The 19,308-nt window shown below is 42.8% G+C and overlaps 1 protein-coding gene across 1 annotated transcript in view; it reads right to left on the reverse strand.

The window, feature by feature from the left end:
* VAV3 (vav guanine nucleotide exchange factor 3) overlaps nucleotides 1-19,308 on the reverse strand; it is a 235,071-nt gene that overhangs the window by 178,219 nt on the left and 37,544 nt on the right. The window contains exon 2 of the mRNA XM_045028140.1: nucleotides 4,220-4,336. Within this exon, the coding sequence (XP_044884075.1) occupies nucleotides 4,220-4,336 (117 nt within the window). The remainder of the gene's footprint in view (nucleotides 1-4,219; nucleotides 4,337-19,308) is intronic.

Below are 19,308 nucleotides of genomic sequence, written 5' to 3' on the forward strand. Positions count from 1 at the left end.
TCTCTCAACAACTAACTAGAAACCAATAGTAAGTAATGCTACACTATCATAAAGCACTTTTTAGCCTATTTAAACAAGTAGCAAAGGCTTGACACAAAGGTCTAGATAAGGACCCTACAATTATAGCAAACACTGGATACCTGGTAGAGCAGTCACTGCAACAGTAGCTGTTAAAAGACTTTGTTTTAATTCCTCTGCTGTTCACAGAACCAAGAAAAAATCATTGGTATTTTTGAATAAGCAATGTAACAAGTTTGAAAGCAAAAGACTGGAAGTACAATGCTATAGCTTAACTATTCCTAGCATAGCAAAAAATGTACAGTAGCATAAACGGACAGGTGGAATTTCTTGGTTTGCCAATCTCTTTATATTGCACAAACAATCAAACAAAAGTAGTTAGATATGCTTAGTGAGCCACTTCAATCACCAGTACCAGAAAGCAACACCATGGGCTTGATTCTTATTTACATTAAGGTCTCTTTACATCACTGAGGCCTGGTCTACACTACACGAATTTAGCAGCGTTAAACCGATTTAACCCTGCACCCATCCACACAACAAAGCCCTTTATATCGATATAAAGGGCTCTTTAAACCGATTTCTGTACTCCTCTCCGACGAGAGGAGTAGCGCTGAAATCGGTATTGCCATGTCGGATTAGGGTTAGTGTGGCCGCAAATCGACGGTATTGGCCTCCGGGTGGTATCCCACAGTGCACCATTGTGACCGCTCTGGAAAGCGATCTGAACTCGGATGCACTGGCCAGGTAGACAGGAAAAGCCCCGCGAATCTTTGAATTTCATTTCCTGTTTGCCCAGCGTGGAGCTCTGATCAGCACGGGTGGCAATGCAGTCCCAAATCCAAAAAGAGCTCCAGCATGGACCGTACGGGAGATACTGGATCTGATCGCTGTATGGGGAGACAAATCTGTTCTATCAGAGCTCCATTACAGAAGACGAAATGACAAAGCATTTGAAAAAATCTCCAGGCTATGATAGACAGAGGCCACAGCAAAGTGCTGTGTGACAAGCGTAATGGAAAGCCAAAGAATCAAATGGACGCTCATGGAGGGAGGGAGGGGGTACTGAGGACTCCAGCTATCCCAAAGTCCCCGCAGTCTCTGAAAAGCATTTGCATTCTTGGCTGAGCTCCCAATCCAGGGAAAAAGGGCGCGAAATGATTGCCTGCCATTGCTTTCACGGAGGAAGGATTGAGTGACGACATTTACCCAGAATCACCCGCGACACTGTTTTTGCATTGGGATCTCAACCCAGAATTCCAATGGGCAGGGGAGACTGCGGGAACTATAGGATAGCTACGGGATAGCTACCCACAGTGCAACGTTCCAGAAATCGACACTAGCCTCGGTACATGGACGCAAACCGCCGAATTAATGTGCTTAGTGTGGCCGCATGCACTCTACTTTATACAATCTGTTTCACAAAACTGGTTTATGTAAAATCGGAATAATCCCGTAGTGTAGACACACCCTTAGGCAGCTTAAAGGAGCCTTAGTGTAAATAAGAATCAGGCCTCCTGTCTATTATAAAGTGCAATGTATAAAAAGTAATGGAAATATTGTATCTTCAGATGTTAAAAAGGGGAAATTATTTCTGAGATATTTGTTCGGATTTGGAATATTTTTAATGTGGCATGGTCTTTAGATAAGTATAGGCTCTTCTGTTAAACTAGGGGAGTGATGCACTGACTCAGAAGTAGAAATCTGTGCTGAATACATGCTGGCAATGGCAGAGAGCAGACAAGTATGTAGGAGGTTACAAACAATACACTAGAGAAAGCCAGCTTTTGCGCACAGAAAAACTAATCACAGGTTTACATACATAGCTCTTTATAACTCAGAGAAGCCCACAGTAACTAATTAGCATTGTGTCTCAGTCTCACAGCAGTAAAAATGGTACTTGGGAGCTTTGTCACGTGTTAAACAGACAAGGAAGGTGAGGGGGTTAAATCTTAAAACTGTTTGAAAGAAAAAGATGCCAGAGTTGTCAAGCAGTTCCAGACTGGAAGGGCCCCGGCTTGTGGCACCCCACCACTATTTTAACTATGGGTATATCTACACTTGGACCACCTCCCTCCCTTCTGCTTAACCAGCCTAACTCTTTCATAACCCCATATCCCTCACATCCTTCTTACCCATTATCTTCCCTCATCTATCCTCTTCCTTCTCAAACCAAGCTTTCCTCTTCACAGTTCCCAACCCTCTTTTTCCCCTCTCTCATGCCCCTTCTTTTACTTCATTGACCCTCTATTCTCTGTCTCTCATTCACCCTCCCTTCCTCTCTTCCCCACCCTCCTCCTATACTAAATACCTATCCCTTTGGTCATATCTACTTCGCCTGTGCACAGAAGTCCTTCCATCCCCAAATAGCAAGGTAAGTGTGCTATTATCTAGAAAGCAACCAAAAGGAAGACTACTTGTAAGGTTTGCTTTAGGGCGAAAAGTGTAGAAAAAACATAAGAAATCCAAAGGTACATGAAGAGCCAACACAGTGGAACTATGTTATGTAGATTACTATTTTCAGTGATCATTTGGCTACATGAATCTATTAAACCATACTTGCCAAAAGCCAGGTCCCACATATAGTGATAAATTGGGCCTCATTTATACTGAACAATGAACATTCAGTTGTAAGGACCGGACCGAAAAAAGGGTTTATTTGGTTTTTGAAAGGCAGAACACAAATTGCACCTTTGTGAGTGGCACAGGTAGAGAATGTAGTAGCTTGTGGGAGTGCTAATTATAACCAAACTGACCTGTCTTGGCATTAAATTGCCTATTAGAACATTGGCATGGACCTACATTTAGTGTTCATTCAGATGTAATCATCAAAAGAGGGCTTTGCTCAAACAATTCTACTGTATACAATCTTAAAGTCTGTATTTCTTATTAAAATGAACCTGCTATTTGTGGACACTGTTGGCAATTATATCCTTTCCCCAGACTTCAGAGACTGCCTGTTCTGTCATGCAATTGGTATATCCATTATGACACACTAACTGTACGTAACAGATTTGTTCCCACAGACCGTAGTCCTGAACACCAGGACATTTGCCTGCCAGAACATGTTCATACTGTCTGATAGTCTGGTTTGAAAATATTGGAGAAAAGACAAAGAGTGTCTGTACTAAACCTACATCCATTTCTGCCAGCCTAGACAATGAATAAAATTATAGGTGCAAAGACGGTGATGCTGCAGGTTAGGGACATCCCACTTCCACTGTCATGTCATCTGACTACTGTTATCACCTGTTGTTCACACAAAAACCTCACTTTTCTCTCCCTCCCCATGCTTAGCCACTCCTATCATCCTTTTCTTCTTCCCATTACTCCTCTAAGTGCCAAGCCTTACAATTTGTAGGCCCACAGACAACACAGCAGCTTCAAGCAACTAGAAGTGGGGGAAGAGAATTCAAGTCTTGAGTTGCCTACCACTCCTTTCCCTTCACCATAAGGGGGTGGGGATGAAGGGTCTTAGAGTTACTGTTTCTCCCTCCTAAGTCCCACTGCTGGAGAGAAAGGTAGAGTCACTCCAAGAGCTTGAGAGCCTGCACGGGATAGGAGGCTCCCCCCAAAAGATATGGAGCACCAAGTGACTGCTTGATTTACTTGACTTTACAGTCAGCCCAGACTCCTCTTCTCATCACCCACCACTGCTACTCCCTGCTCCTCCAGCTGTGCACATTTTTCCTTATGACACCAATCCACTATATGGTCCTTCTCTGCCCCATAACATTGCTCCTTTTCTGCCTGTAACTTGCTCTCAACAGAACAGCCCTTGTGAGCAAGCCAAACCAAGAGAGGAACCAAGAGGTGAATCTATCAGTAGAACATTAGGTGTTTGACCTCTTTGGCCTCTCTTACACTACACTTTTCCCCTAAAGTCTTCCACCAGTGCTAGCACTAGTGCATCACCAGTAGCACTAATGATGGGAAGTGCTAGTATACATTGGCCACTGCAATTCTAGCAGATCTAAAGCAGATCTCTGAGCAGATCTAAAGGACACAATGGTTAAAACACCCAGGCAGGTGACCTCTGTCAACTATGACTTAAAGAAAAGAAAAATGCAACACAAGTGTGAAAAGAAGAAAACCAGACCAAACATCTTTGCTATATAAAACCAATGGCAAGTATTACCCAATAACCACTTTATCCAGCCAAAAAAAAGAAGATATTAGTAAACAGGAAATTTTAAATTACCTTTCCAAAATCTCGCACATCAAACAAATCAAATGCTTCAAAAAGTTCATTTTTCTTCATCCCAAATATCTCACAACATGCTGAAAGGAATGTTCTTATATTCTTCAAGCAGAGAAACTAGAGAAAAAAAAACAAATAATATTATTAGTGTACAGGCATGTAATTACCAGCTACTTTGTGGTATACTTTGGAAGCTCATGATTATTTTTGCCATTATATATTGTGATAGACCCAAGCCAGTTGGGTACAGCAGAATAGCAGAAGGCAGATATACTGGCCACTGGATTAACAGTTTTCTGTTCCCTGACTGACCAGAGCAGGGGCTGCTCCAGGCTAATGACAACACCTCACTCTAATTAACCTGCAAAGAGTCAGGTGAGGCCATTAAGTTAATGTGACCACCTGACTCTAATTAAGGCCCTGCTGATACTATAAAAAGGGCTCACTCCAGTCAGGCAGGGGAGAGCCAGGATGTCAGAGGAGAGGAAGTGCGGCTGAAGGGCTGGTTAATGAAGACACCCTCAAACCATCGTTAAGGGAGCCCCAAGGTAAGGGTGAAGAAGGGAGAAGCAGGAGAGCTGTAGGGAAGTGGCCCAGGGAAATGTAGCAACTGTGGCAGTGAAAGGTTGGCTGCCAACAGCTGCTACCATTAGGGTCCCTGGGCCGGAACTCGGAGTAGAGGCCAGGCCCGGGTTCCCCCCAACCCACCACTACAGGAATATCTCCTGGGAGGGGAAGTCAGGCCCCTGTCAGGACAGGAGGCTAAACTGTTCTGAAACAAGCCCCTAGGGACAACAGAGACTGTGGGAGTTCTCTCACCAACCTCCCTGCTGGCTTATGATGAAAAGAGCTCAGTAGACTGTAACCCTGGCCCTAGAGAGAGAAGGACTATATGGAGGGTCACAGTGAGCCACTGAGGCTAGCATAAACCGCTTAGAAGTGCAGGACCCACGGGAGCAAGGTCAGAGCTCTGCCACAACATGTATAGCAAAACCCACTGCAATATTACCATTTCTAAGGGTTAGCTAGTATCTCTATTAAACCATTATTTTCAGGTGGTTTGTAATTCAGTCATTAAAATTCTCTTTAGACTGAAATAGTGTTATCCAAGGCCTAAAGAGAGGAATTTTGTTCAGCATAATTTGTTTAAGCTAATTTTATGTTGGCAAAGAGAAAAGCTAAGAAGTTACCAAGTTTAAGTTAGCTTTAAAATGGCTTCAGTTTTAAAAAAAAAAATTGTAAGCAATTAGTGAATAAGAGTGGACCACACTCTTTAGGTGCTAAAAGAAAAATTACCACTGCACTGAACTTAGAAAAGCAATCAATTTGCAATATACCACGTATTTTCATTAAAAAGAATTAATTGGAAGTGTAGTTGCAGAGATTTACTGCAAATGCATGCACTGTGTTTACAGATTCAAGACATCTCAAATAATATTGTCAAAAAGGACCATAATTACACACTGGGGGATTATACAATTATGATTTTATAGTAACTTTTGCACAATTGAGAACTAGTTCCCAATTTATCAAGTTAGCAAATTAGCTTGATAGAACAATCCTGATTTTTAGGATGGAATCGGAGATTCGTTTTGCCTGAATACAGCTATAGCTACCAATCATTTGCACTTCTGAATCATACTCTGCTGAGGAATTGCACTAATGCCTGGGACTGGAGAAAGCTATATCAAGTGAGCATTCTGCTTCCTTGACTCCTCTTCTCCCTATATACATCCTGGACTGTCTCCTCTTCAGGCCCTACTCCACATAGCCCTGGTCTATACTACAAGTTTAGGTTGAATTTAGCAGCGTTGCATCGATTTAACCCTGCACCCGTCCACACAATGAAGCCGTTTTTTTCAACTTAAAGGGCTTTTAAAATCAATTTCTGTACTCCTCCCCCGATTAGGGGATTAGCGCTGAAATCGACCTTGCCGGGTCGAATTTGGGGTAGTGTGGTCGAAATTTGACGGTATTGGCCTCCGGGAGCTATCCCAGAGTCTTCCATTGTGACCGCTCTGGACAGCACTCTCAATTCTGATGCACTGGCCAGGTAGACAGGAAAAGGCCCACAAACTTTTGAATCTCATTCCTGTTTGGCCAGCGTGGCAATCTGCAGGTGAGTGCAGATCTTATCAGCAAAGGTGACCATGATGGAGTCCCAGAATCGCAAAAGAACCCCAGCATGGACCAAACGAGAGGTATGGGATCTGATCGCTGTAAGGGGAGAAGAGTCCGTGCTATCAGAACTCCATTCCAAAAGAAAAATGCCCAAACATTTGAAAAAATCTCCATGGGTATGAAGGACAGAGGCTATAACAGGGACCCACAGCAGTGCCACGTGAAATTTAAGGAGGCAAGCCTACCAAAAAAACAGAGAGGCAAATGGCCGCTCCAGGTCAGAGCCCAAGACATGCCACTTCTATGATGAACTGCATGCCATTCTAGGAGGTGCCCCTACAACTACCCCACCCCTGTGCTTGACTCCATCAATGGAGTAGCACACAACAGGGATGCGGGTTTTGAGGACGAGGAAGATAGCTCACAGCAAGCAAGCCGACAAATCGTTTTCCCGACAGGCAGGAACTGTTTCTCACCCTGGACTTGGAGTCAGTACCCCCCGAACCCACCCAAGGCTACCTCCCAGACCTGCCAGGTGGAAAAGGGACCTCTGGTGAGTGTACCTTTGTAAATATTATATATGGTTTAAAAGCAACTGTGTTTAATGATAAATTTGCCCTGGCATTCACAGCCAGTACAGCTATTGGAAAAGTCTGTTAACGTGTCTGGGGATGGAGCCTAAATCCTTCAGGGACATCTCCATAAAGCTCTCCTGGATGTACTCCCAAAGCCTTTGCAAAAGATTTCTAGGGAGGGCATCCTTATTCCGTCCTCCATGGTAGGACACTTTACCATGCCAGGCCAGTAGCACGTAGTCTGGAATCATTGCATAACACAGCATATGGTCCCGGTGTTTGCTGGCATTCAAACAACATCCATTCTTTATCTCTCTGTGTTATCCTCAGGAGAGTGATATCATTCATTGTCACCTGGTTGAAATAGGGTGATTTTATTAAGGGGACATTCAGAGGTGCCTGTTCCTGCTGGGCTGTTTGCCTGTGGCTGAACAGAAATGTTCCCCGCTGTTGGCCACGCGGTGTGGGGAGGGGTGAAGCAATCATCTCAGAGAATTGGGGGGGGGTTAGTTGGGTTTGTGTTGCACGTTAACCCGAAAACCGCAGCCCCTCCTTTTAAATTACCAGCCCATTTTAAATAAAGAGTCTACCCATTGTTCTCTACAATGTGTCTTGCATGGCATTGGAAGCTGTTTTCTTCTAGATAAGGGGCTGTAATTTGTTTTCACCATAGCCCAGACATGTTATCTTTTGAAACAGCAGTGAAAGTGACAACCCGTCAATAATTTTGCAGCAATGCGTGAAAGACACATACCTAAAAATAATAGTGCAAGATGTACCAGTTCTTTTTATGAGAAGATACAACTCCACAAAATCTATTTTTATTAAATCTTACAATCCAATATAAAACAGTACAAAATAATTTAAATGTTTAAAGGCAACAGTATTATTTCAATGAACACAGCAATCTGCTTGAAATTTTCTTTCAAATGTTATCTTAGGGTATGTCTATACTACCCGCTGGATTGGCCTAGACGCGATAAATCAACCCCTGAGCACTCTCCCGTCGACTCCTGTATTCCACCGCTGCGAGAAGCACAGGCAGAGTCGACGGGGGAGTAGCAGCAGTCAACTCACCGCAGTGAAGACACCGCGGTGAGTAGGTCTAAGTATGTCGACTTCAGCTACGTTACCTCCTTCCCCCCAGTGAAGACCAGGCCTCAGTCACACAGCAAACCAGGATTAAAACCCAATTCTCTCAATGCCTGATCCATGAGAATAAGGATTACTGAACTGAGCCCATGTTTTAAATTATTTTTGTGTTTATATAACTGAAGTGATACACTTGTTTCTTCATAAAGAGAAACTGTGGTACTCATGCCAACATTCTCATATGCAGAACAACAGCCAAATGGTTTATCCGCATGCATGCATTTCAGCATTTAGTGGTGTAAATAAGGGACGAAATAGTGAGGTGGAGACACAGTTTATTGGTTTACTTTTGGGGACTCTGTGTGTTTACAGACTTGCCAGAGTTGGACAAAATGACACTACCAGAGGAAGCAAAAACATCTACAAGCTGGGCTGTGGCACAAACCATGCTCAGTAGCTCTTTTGAAACTATACAGGAAGCTCTCCTTGTGGGCAGACCACCTGGCATGACATGACATATCATAGTCACCATCTGAAGGCTGAGCCAACTACAGCTCAGTGAGAGTTTGGAAACAGCCTGGTAGAGCTCAGCAGCTGAACCAAAGATGGATAAGCTGCGTCCACTACAAGGTCTAGGTCTCCAAACTGTGCTAATCTATTTGGATCCAGATGGTGTACTCGCTATCCCACTGGGAGCCAGCGAAAGAGACAGGAAATTACCACTGCTTGTGAGAGTTTGAAACTGTTGGTGCTGAAGAGATGCAAAGGATTTGGGACAAGGGAAGAATTGCCTACCTGCTCTACCTGAAAGAAGTTCAAGGGAGACACACACACACACACACACACACACACACACTTTGAATTGCACACATTGCAAAGAGGATAAGAACTCACAATGAATTAGAGGGAACTGTATGTATGTGTGTGGGTACAAGGTATATGGTCCCTCAACGTTTTGTAATAGCAACAAGTGTGGAAATTTGGGTAAGAAATATCACAAAACTATGGTTTATGAGAAATATTTATAGCCTGGGGAGGGTAGGAGGCAAAAACAGATTCTAACAAGTCTGTACTCGTGTTGTTAAAGCACTCATTCAACATTAGCAACCTTAGGTATTAGAAAATATCTGGGATGGTCATGGAATGTCAGATAAGACAACGGCTGACAAATTCAATGTAATGCACAGTAAAACAAACCACAGCAGTCAAACCATAAACTAAAAGTTTCCGGTAGCTGTGTGTCAGATGTACAATTTATAGAATAAGGAACAGAATAAGAAAGTTTGAATCAGACACAAATGTGTGTCAGGCTTACAGAAGACAAGACCTTTCATTGGATCTGCATTACAAACTTCTTCCCTGGTTTCAGGAACCTTATGGTTTTCAAACCAATACTGAAAAGAGGAGTGGAATACAGGCCTCTTTATCCTGCTAACTGAGGAGGCCAAGTTCATGTACTCCTGCCCCCACCATAATACTACAATGTGTCTGAAGGAAAGTGGTTTGGTGGAGTCTGAGACTTCCAAGAATTGAATCACAAAATAACCTACACAGAAATTAATCAGGGGGGAGGGGTTGCTACTTTTTTTAAGTTACAGCCACCAGGTTTGTTCAACAGAGTTTATATTACAGAGTATGCATTACATTTAATGATGTCCTCACAATGAAATATATACAACACACTTGTAATCACTGACTAATGCTCTACATGCTAGAAAGGTTAGCAAGGAGGAGCACTTTGTACATTCATCAAAGACAAAATCTGCCAATGTAAAGAAAAATTAAAACTTGTGAAATAAATCACCTTTAAGGAACTGGAAGCTCAGCGGCAAATGACCTACCTGAAGGAACAGGAGTTGTAATGAGCCTAAAACTTTGCCCAGATTTGCCAAAAGATTTGAGAATATTTTAGTAAGCCAGAAACAAGTTTCATCCAAGACTGATGCCACCCACTTCCTCCCACATCCCTTGTCACAAGATCTTTCTGTAGACAGGAGTGGGGGGAAGAGGGGGTCTACCTTGCCAGTGCATATAAAGATAAGCCAGTAGCCACCCTAGAAGAATCTGATGGAGGGAGGGAACCAGCCGTCACACAACCTTGACATTGGGGGGGGGGGTTAAGAAAGGTCACTAAGATATGTCCTCTAACCCCCAAGGACAGCAGGAAGCATGTGGCCCACTGGTAGAGAGGAAGTCATGGAGGAGGGGAAACAGAGTCTTGGCCTAAGTCAGGGTGGGCAAACTTTTTGGCCCAAGGGCCACATCTGGCTATGGAAATTGTATGGCGGGACATGAATGCTCAAGAAATTGGGGGCCAGGGTTCGGGAAGGGAAGAAGGCTCCGGCTGGGGGTGCAGGCTCTGGGGTGGGGCTGGATATGAGGGTTGGGGGTGCAGGAGGGTGCTCCGGGCTGGGACTGAGGGGTTTGGTTCTCAGCCAATTGGAGCTGTAAGGGTGGTGCTTGGGGCAGGGGCGGTGTGCGGAGCCCCCTGGCTGCCCCTATGTGTAGGAGCTGGAGTGGGGACGTACCGCTGCTTCCAGGAGCCACACGAAGCCACAACATGTGCAGAACGGGGCAATCCCCTGACCCCACTCCCTGGCTGGAGCTCCAGAGCAGGGCAAGCCCCGGACCCTGCTCCCCAGCAGGAGCTTGAGGGCTGGATTAAAATGTCTGAAGGGCCAGATGTGGCCCCCAGGCCATAGTTTGCACACCCCTGGTCTAAATTCTCTTCTGGCCCCCTCACGAAATGAAATGGTTTCTAGAGATCTTCTCCCCACCCAAGCTAGAGGAAATGATGGAGGGATTAACAATTTTGCCTTGAAAGCATGCAAAATTTAGCACTGTTTGCCATGTTTTTCCCTGAGTGTTTTTGCTCATTCAAACCAGAAGCTCAAAAGCAAAAATACTGGTGTTACAATAAAACAAGACATCTTTAAAAATCAATTGAACAAGGCCAACAGAATCCCCCATGAAACTAAGCAGTCAATTTTTATCTAAATAAATGTACTTGCAGTGGGAGAAGATATTAGAACAAACAAGGATTGGAACAAAAAAGGGAAATTCGATATTTGAAAACAAAACAAGTTTTTTACTTCACTGGGAATTTTGCATGAGTAAGGACTGCAAGACTTCACCCCACCTTGGGGTACAGAGCAAGGAACATCATGGTAAACACTGAGACAATCCCTCTACATACACCAGTTGTGTGGTCTGCTATAGTCCCACTTCCAAAAGCATTTCAAAAGCTCATTCATATAGATAAATTATCTATTTCATCCATCAATACATTACATGTATATCTCATATACATCAGGACCCCTGCTACCATTCAACAAGGTTCCTCACCATGAAAATATTCCTACTAAAACTAAAAATAAAGGACTTCAGCATTATATTCCATGATAAAGAACCAACAGTTATGTCAAATCTGGAGACGACTCTGTGATATCTGCATGTTGTGCATTATATATAATAAGCTATAAAAGCAAATAAAACAGTATTAAACAATCATATCCACCTGGCTTTATATTTTGAAGGAAATTGTGTTAAGATAAATGACTACTAATATTAGTAGAAATTAAATAAAATTCCTAAGAATATTCTAAATGAATGATTAATGGGATGAAACGATTTATTAAGTACATGAAAATTACAAGAACATGTAAGTAGATTGGTAAGGGGTAAGTAATGGGCCCTGAGTTTGACATAATTCTTACCTCTATTATCTAACATTCAGTAGATATTGTGTGGCAACACAACACTTCTATTATCTCTTTGCATGAGCCTGCCTCGGGGACCACATCATTAGTTACACACAACATAATTTCTTTAAAATAACAGGCCCCCTGACAATATGATGAAATCGCCCTGTTAGCTGAAAGCATACTTAGCAAGTTTGGTTTTAGACTTAACGGTTCAATAACTATCAATTCTATCGCTCAAATGGATTAAAAGGTTTATCATCTCTGAACAGTTAAATTAACCATAATAGCTTCCTGGCTATAATTTGAAGGTTACTAAAACCAAAAAGATATGCATATTTATTTTCACTTTTGTTTCAGTAAAAGTTATTTGAAATTATATGGGAAAATCCTTTACAAATTAAAAACATAAAATGCTGCATTTGCAGTAAAGATCACATTCTGGAAAATCCACACAAGACATCCAGGATATTTCCTTCAGAGAAAGATTTAAGATAAACTTTTCCAAAACAAATATAAATAATTTTCAATGGACATTTTTCTCTATGAAAAATAGATTTTAAACAAAGATGGCCATCATCATGGTAGTTCCAGCAAGGATCAACTGTTAGTATTTCTTGGGTTTCTCTTAACTGGGACTTGAAGACTCACACATCTACAATCCAGAGGCTTCTGTAGATAACACTGGACCTTGCTTGCTGGTGCCTCCTCATCCTGGGTGTCAACCTCTGACTAGTAGCTTTAGCCCTCTAGATATCAGGGGCCTTGTGAAGTTACTGTGTTTCTTCCAAAAACGCATTATACCTTGCATTCTTCCAGAAATGCACTATGGGGACAACTGTCAATGGCACAAAGGACAGTTAGGTACCTAACTCTCACAGAATTTCACTGAACTGGGCACCTACCAGCCCTCTGAATCTCTGAAAGTCTCTTCCACAATACACACAGACTTCCAACCCAAACCTGGGTTTCTCTTCTTTCACAATGTTACATAATTTAAAAACACTTAGTAAAAGTTGTTACCCTTTACAAACACACTACGGTATTTGGACATCATGTTCCAGATCACTATAGTAAGCTTCCTAGTCAATGTAATGGTGAGTGGAGTGAAGTTTAATTATTAGACTGGAATGATCTAGTGCAGGGGTGGCCAATCTGTGGCTCTGGAGCGGCATGCGGCTCTTCAGAAGTTAATATGTGGCTCTTTGCATAGACGCTGACTTCGGGGCTGGAACTCCAGGCGCAAACTTTCCAATGTGCCAGGGGGTGCTCACTGCTTAACCCTTGGCCCTGGCCCTGCCCCAGGCGCCCACCCCTTCCAGCACCCTTGCTCCTCCCTCCTTCCCCCCAGAGCCTCCCGCACACCGCAAAACAGCTGATGGGCAGGAGGCGTGGGAAGGGAGGGGGAGGCACTGATCAGCAGGGCCACCAGTGGGTGGGAGGCACTAGGGGTGAGCTACTGGGGGGCTGCTGACTTATTACTGTGGATCTTTGCAGGGCCGGTGCAAGGAAGTTTCGCGCCCTAGGAGAAACTTCCACCTTGCACCTCCCCCCCATGGCAGCTAACTCAGCCCCCCACCCAGGGAGCCCCCCCTCGCAGCAGCTACCCCCCCACCGCGACAGCTAACCCCTCTCCCCTCCGTCCCCCCACAGCAACTAAGCCCGCCCAGGGAGACTCTCCCCCGTCCCCCCGTGGCAGCTAACCCTGCCTGGGGAGACTCCCGCCATGGCAGCTAACCCTGCCTGGGGAGACTCTCCCCCCCCAGCAGCTAACCTCACCCGGGGAGACTCTCCCCCATCCCCCCATGGCAGCTAACCCCGCCTGGGGAGACTCCCGCCGAGGCAGCTAACCCTGCCTGGGGAGCCCGCCCCAGCTCACCTCGGCTCCACCTCCTCCACTGAGCACGCCGGCGCTGCTCTAATTCTCCTCCCCGCCCAGGCTTGCGGCGCTGATTGGAGAAGACAGAGCTGTGTGCTCAGCGGAGGAGGCAGAATGGAGGTAAGCTGGGGTGGGGAGCTGTTCCCCTGTGTGCGCCCACCCCCCCGCATTACTGCAGGCAGCCCTCCCCACGTGCCCCCCCACCTAGCTCACCTCCACTCCACCTCCTCGCCTGAGGGGACTTTTAGGCGCCCCCAACCACTAGGTGCCCTAGGTGGCCGCCCAGTTTGCCTAAATGGTTGCACCGGCCCTGGATCTTTGGCAACATATATTGGTAGATTCTGGCTCCTTCTCAGGCTCAGATTGGCCACCCCTGCTCTAGTGTGTTATTTTTAATACGAGTAAAAAAAAAAAATTACATGTTTTTCTCCAATACTGCATTGCCTCATACCAGGGCTTAAATTCTTATAGAGTATCGCCTGGAGCCCCCCACACATGCTATAAAAACTCCAAGGGAGTTGAAATATTTACCAGAGCGCCGCTCTGGACAGCTCCAGCTGAATTTAAGCCCTGCCTCGTACGCCAACTAAAATGGCCTAATTTTAAGGAGTTAAAGGCCAATTCCGCTTGCTTACTAGACAGTAGCTCAGTGGGGGGAGGGCAAAAGAGCATCATGAGGCACACAACCAGTGTTCTCTCATCCTAGGGGGATACTCAATGCCCCAAAAGGGTTAGGAGAACCCAGGACCATGGCTCTGCCATTGTCCCCACCCCACCCTATGTACCAGCTATATGGAGGATAGTAACCTGCAGAATGCCTCCCATTGTTCCCTCTGCAGCAGTGTGGCTTCACACCAGCCTTTGCAATGGGCTGTGCCTACACGGCATAATTGATCCCTAAGTATTACAGATACTTCAGGCCTTTGTGTGGACTGGTATCTTGAAGCAGAGGGAAAGGTTATTCAACAAAACATTTTTAATCAACAAATTACTCACAATGAAATCCTATTCCAGTACATTACTTACTGCTTCATTGACAGCATTGCAGATACAAACAGTCTGCAAAAACTTGATAATAGAAGCATCTCATTCAACTGCCTTTACATTGTACTGACTCCTAAAGATCTAGCAATGGAGAGGTCTCACACAATTCTTACAGTTCCAATGACACTTATCAAGTCTAAATTACTTGAGCTCAGTAGGATATCAAAGCCGATCTCAGTCTAATATTAATAGAAGCTGTGTCAATGGAAGTGTTCCATACAAGTTCTATTACCACACATATTGAATAAATTCATGACCAAAAGCCAAGTTTCAAAAATTATAATGGGATAAAATTATATTTGTTTTTACATATAAGTTAATTGTGTTGAATTTTCAGTTGTTTTCAGTCTTATAAGCTGTAGCTTTTAATATAATCATATCTGACATCTCTATAGCACTTTTTCCTCTCTGGGGTTCCCAAATTCAGGGGTGCTGGAAAAATCTTTATATTGGGGGGTGCTGAAAGCCATTGAACCAAACTGTAAACCCTGTATATAATGGAAATTGCTTCAAGTCAGAAGGTGTGGCAGCAACCCCAGCACCCTAGTTGCAGCACCTATGCCCAAATTATGTACATACACCAGTACTGACATGCAGACAAACACAACACACTGTACAGCACTGTCAAGGAGACTGGACTACTGGCTAAGACATTGTGGAAAACCCCTACTCTTCTGAAAAGTGTCACCAGGACGTTACAGGCCCCTGTCTACTCTGTGAGGAACTTGATTTTAAGAGGTCTTAAAAGGTATCTATTTGAAAGAAAAAAATCAGTTTGCACAATTGCTTCTCCACTAGGAAAGCAGATGTGATTGGTGTAATTGTTAAGTGATGAGCAACACAGCATCAAAGAACTAAGTGCTACAGACTGGAAGAGTGATCAGTATGGCTTATGATATCCATCTCCACAGGAAGAGCATGTCTTTTTCGACTTACAATGTTTGTTACCTGCCAGAAAAAGAGCATTTCTTTAAAGCTTATTCAATATGGCATAAGCTGATGTGCAGAGACAAGGAAATATAAAGAAATATTTTACAGTAAGCATTGAACAGAAACAGCTAATTAGGCACAAAAAGCACAGGCAGGAATTTGTGACTGCCGGCATGGAGAAAGGATTTCTCTGTGCCACATCTCTGATGAAATGATAAATGAAAATGTAAAAGAAAGAACAACTTCACATTTCCTCCATTTATATAAGTTTAAATGATATTTCTCAGGAAATGTCCTTTAATGCTGAAGATCAAAGTACTTTAGTAAGAGCCACGTCTATTGTTTATAGACAATATTCTGTATCTGAAATATTTTATATTAGAAGAGAAATTTTAAAGAGGGATGAGACACCAGCATAACCAATTTTAGGGGCCAAACTCTGCCTTAGATATTCATGTTCAACGCCTATTGAAGTCAATGGAAAGAGGAGACTAAACGGCCACAGAAATGACTGATGTGAGGAATTAGGTCCTAATGGATCTTTTAAGAGTTCATTTTCTAAATTTCATGGTTGGAAAGTGGAATACAAGTTTTTTCCTACTCTCTTTTTATTATGATGAGACAGTCATTTAGCTGTGCAAGCTTTGCTTCTTGCTTATACTTCCTTATATTTGCTTCTGGTTCACTGAATATTCACTCAGCATTTGGAACAGATTCTGCCCTCAAATATTGATACACAGCTCTCATTGAAGTCTGGGAATAAATATAAGCAAGAAGCAACCCTTGTACAACTAGATTATTGTGTCACACCCTACTGAAAAGATGATAGGAAATTGACTATAATTTGTTCACCTCCAGCATCAGAATTTAGAGCAGTCTCTTTAAAAAAAAAAAAAAACTAACAAGATATATTATCTCCCTAATCCCACGCAGATCAATGAGATGATTTTTATTTGTTTTCTCATATTACAATGTATTTCCCCATCACTTACTGCACTTTAAAAAGTATTTTGTCAGTTTTGAACTGTCACATGAAGAAGTTAACAGATTCCAAATGTATCACAACACTAGAACTCAGGCAGGTGATTCATAGTGACTAGTATCCAAAAGGGAGGATGTCAGAGCCCATAAAGAGAGATTACTGCACTACAAATAAAGAAATTACATTATTTAACTCTGTGCCCTCTAGATCCACGGTTTTTTTCTTTGAAAATACGGGAACTCATCAACTAAGGGAGAGTTCAGGATACCATCCCTTAACGATTTTCTAGATACCTACACTTACCCTGGCCTACAGGCTTTCTGTGTTTTAAAAAGTCTTACAAGTGTACCCACACAACTGTGGGTTCTGATGTAAGAATCAGCATTTTATATGAGAAAAATTGTAGACCAAAGGCAAGAGATTCCAACCAATCGTACATATGACAAAGTGATTGGATAAAAAAAACTGGCCGTTGTCAATGTGTCTTAGAAAGTCTGGTAATTTGTTTTTAAAGAAGTGATGTCACATACATATGATGAGAACCACTACTCAGATAAGCAAGACCAGTGAAGTGGGAGTTGGGGGAGAAAGTGATTCTCCTAACTGCACCTTTTTATAAGTCTTGGGAAAGTAGAATGAAGCCAAAATAGGAGAGAGGAGCACAAGAGAGGAACTGATCACGTCTTTCTGCTTTCCAAGTTCTCAACTCTTGCTGCAGAACTTGGCAAGCTTCTTCATCCTCCCTAAGTAGGGAAAGTCCATTTCCACCATGCTCCCAAAGAGATTAGATAGAAAGACATCATTTTTACTCCCGCTCTATGGCACCAAGAAGGCACAAGGAAAGGAGCAGGTGTGCAACTGTATGTCTTAGGGAAGAACAGGAACACAGAAATGGCCATATTGGATCAGGGCAGTGTCACATATAGTTCTGTATCCTGTCATCATGTCTGGCCAGTCTGAGCTGCTTCAGAGAAAGAAACCCTGCAACAGAATAACCTGATTCAAGGGAAAGTCTCCTCCTAAGAATCTGGTTTATTCCCTGAGGCTTGAAGGTTTCTCTCTCTCTCTCTCCTCTTGCTTGTTTGTTTTAATATTTGTTATAACAAGTCCAACTCTGAAGATTGTTGCTATGCATATAAATGTCTAATCCTTTTTTTAATCCTGCTAAATCTAAATCTTAGACTAGGGCCTGCAAGCCTCACATTTCGTTCTGTGCCAACAAAGCTGTCACCTCTTATACAAATGTAATGAATATTCTGTGATCACCTGCCCACAAAGAAAGTCCCAGTTTTGTAAGCAAAGCTGTTCCATGACAAGGTTAGGAAAGTTATAATATGACTTTGTAAGGAAAAATAAAAGGTATGTACCATCTACACATACCTTATACAACTATCAGTGAATGCTTGGGACTGTATCCTGAGTTAACTTTTTCCACCCCCTGCCGAAAAGGAAAAAAGTCAGATCCTTACAAGATTCAAAGAGATAATCCCCCCTAGATGTAGCTTCCCACACATGCAGTGCTCATCTTCTCTAAAATGATAACGGTCTGTTCCCTAACATGCATAATCTTCATTCAAACCCAGGGTTCCCAAAATGCAACATGTTGCACTCCCACTACTGGATATGTTCTTTAAAAAAACCTGCATATTATTTAGCATCAGGATATTTGATATTTAACAATAAGGGTATGATAGCACACTCCGAAACTTACAGGATTGTTTGTTCAGGGTTAACAATTCTTCCCAGAAATCATTCTTGGCTCCTTCACAAATTTCAGCAGCCAAAACAGATTAAATTAGTTCTGCTCTGCCAACAGCTGTAATTGTCACTACATTCAATAAAGATAGCTGTAAGCATTCTAAATTAATCAAATAGGGACTTCTGATGAAGTCTTAATTCAGCATCTATTAATGCCTTTTCCTGAGCCAGCAAGAGGAAAAATTGCAACACTGAAGTGTCAAAAATGAGATTTTAGCAATTCTGGCACCAGAATTGGTGAGGGGAGTGAGCACATATGGCCATTTCCAAATATGTTGTTTCTGGATCACAAAGGCGCCACAATGCAACTTAACCTATGATCATTATTGTTTTCCAACTTCAAATATAATTTACTGGCTTGTTAATGCCCTTAAAAGGACCTGGGAACATGCTGTCTTGGTAACCTAGTAAAAGCACATTGCACCCACCATCATGCAGATCCAACACTGCATTCCAAATTTGCTCCCTTGTTCTGTGAAATGCCAGGGCTACAAATGCTGTGGAAGGGGGATGTTTTGAATGTTTCCCTGTTGGCGTAATGGCTTTGTTATAGATATATGCACAGTTGATAATGAGGGCTAGAAGGGTTAAAATCATTAGCAGCTAATAAGATGGTTGAAGGCAATATTTTTTTACACCTTCCGTAGCTGAAGACTCATGATGTGAAAGCGAATCATTTCATTTTCAAACAATAAAATGTGGAGTATTAGTACTAATAATAAAGTGCCGGTGCCGTAAAACACACAAAAACAAATAGTCCCTGCTGCACAGAACATGCAATCCAAGAAGCAAATCCAGAGAGGATATTATATGCTGGGAAGTCCCACAGAGGTAATAATTTGGGAGCTCTGTATTGTATTAACAACTTACCAGCTGTGAGCACACATGTACAGCTGATGTTTGTAAAACATTTTATTTTACTCTAAATCCATGAAAATATTACTAGTACTACTACTACTAATAATAATAATAATAATAAATATTCCTGAAGACTCACACTCTCAGGG

The sequence above is a fragment of the Mauremys mutica genome, chromosome 8 (assembly GCF_020497125.1).
Source record: "Mauremys mutica isolate MM-2020 ecotype Southern chromosome 8, ASM2049712v1, whole genome shotgun sequence".
Taxonomy (NCBI): Eukaryota; Metazoa; Chordata; order Testudines; family Geoemydidae; genus Mauremys; species Mauremys mutica.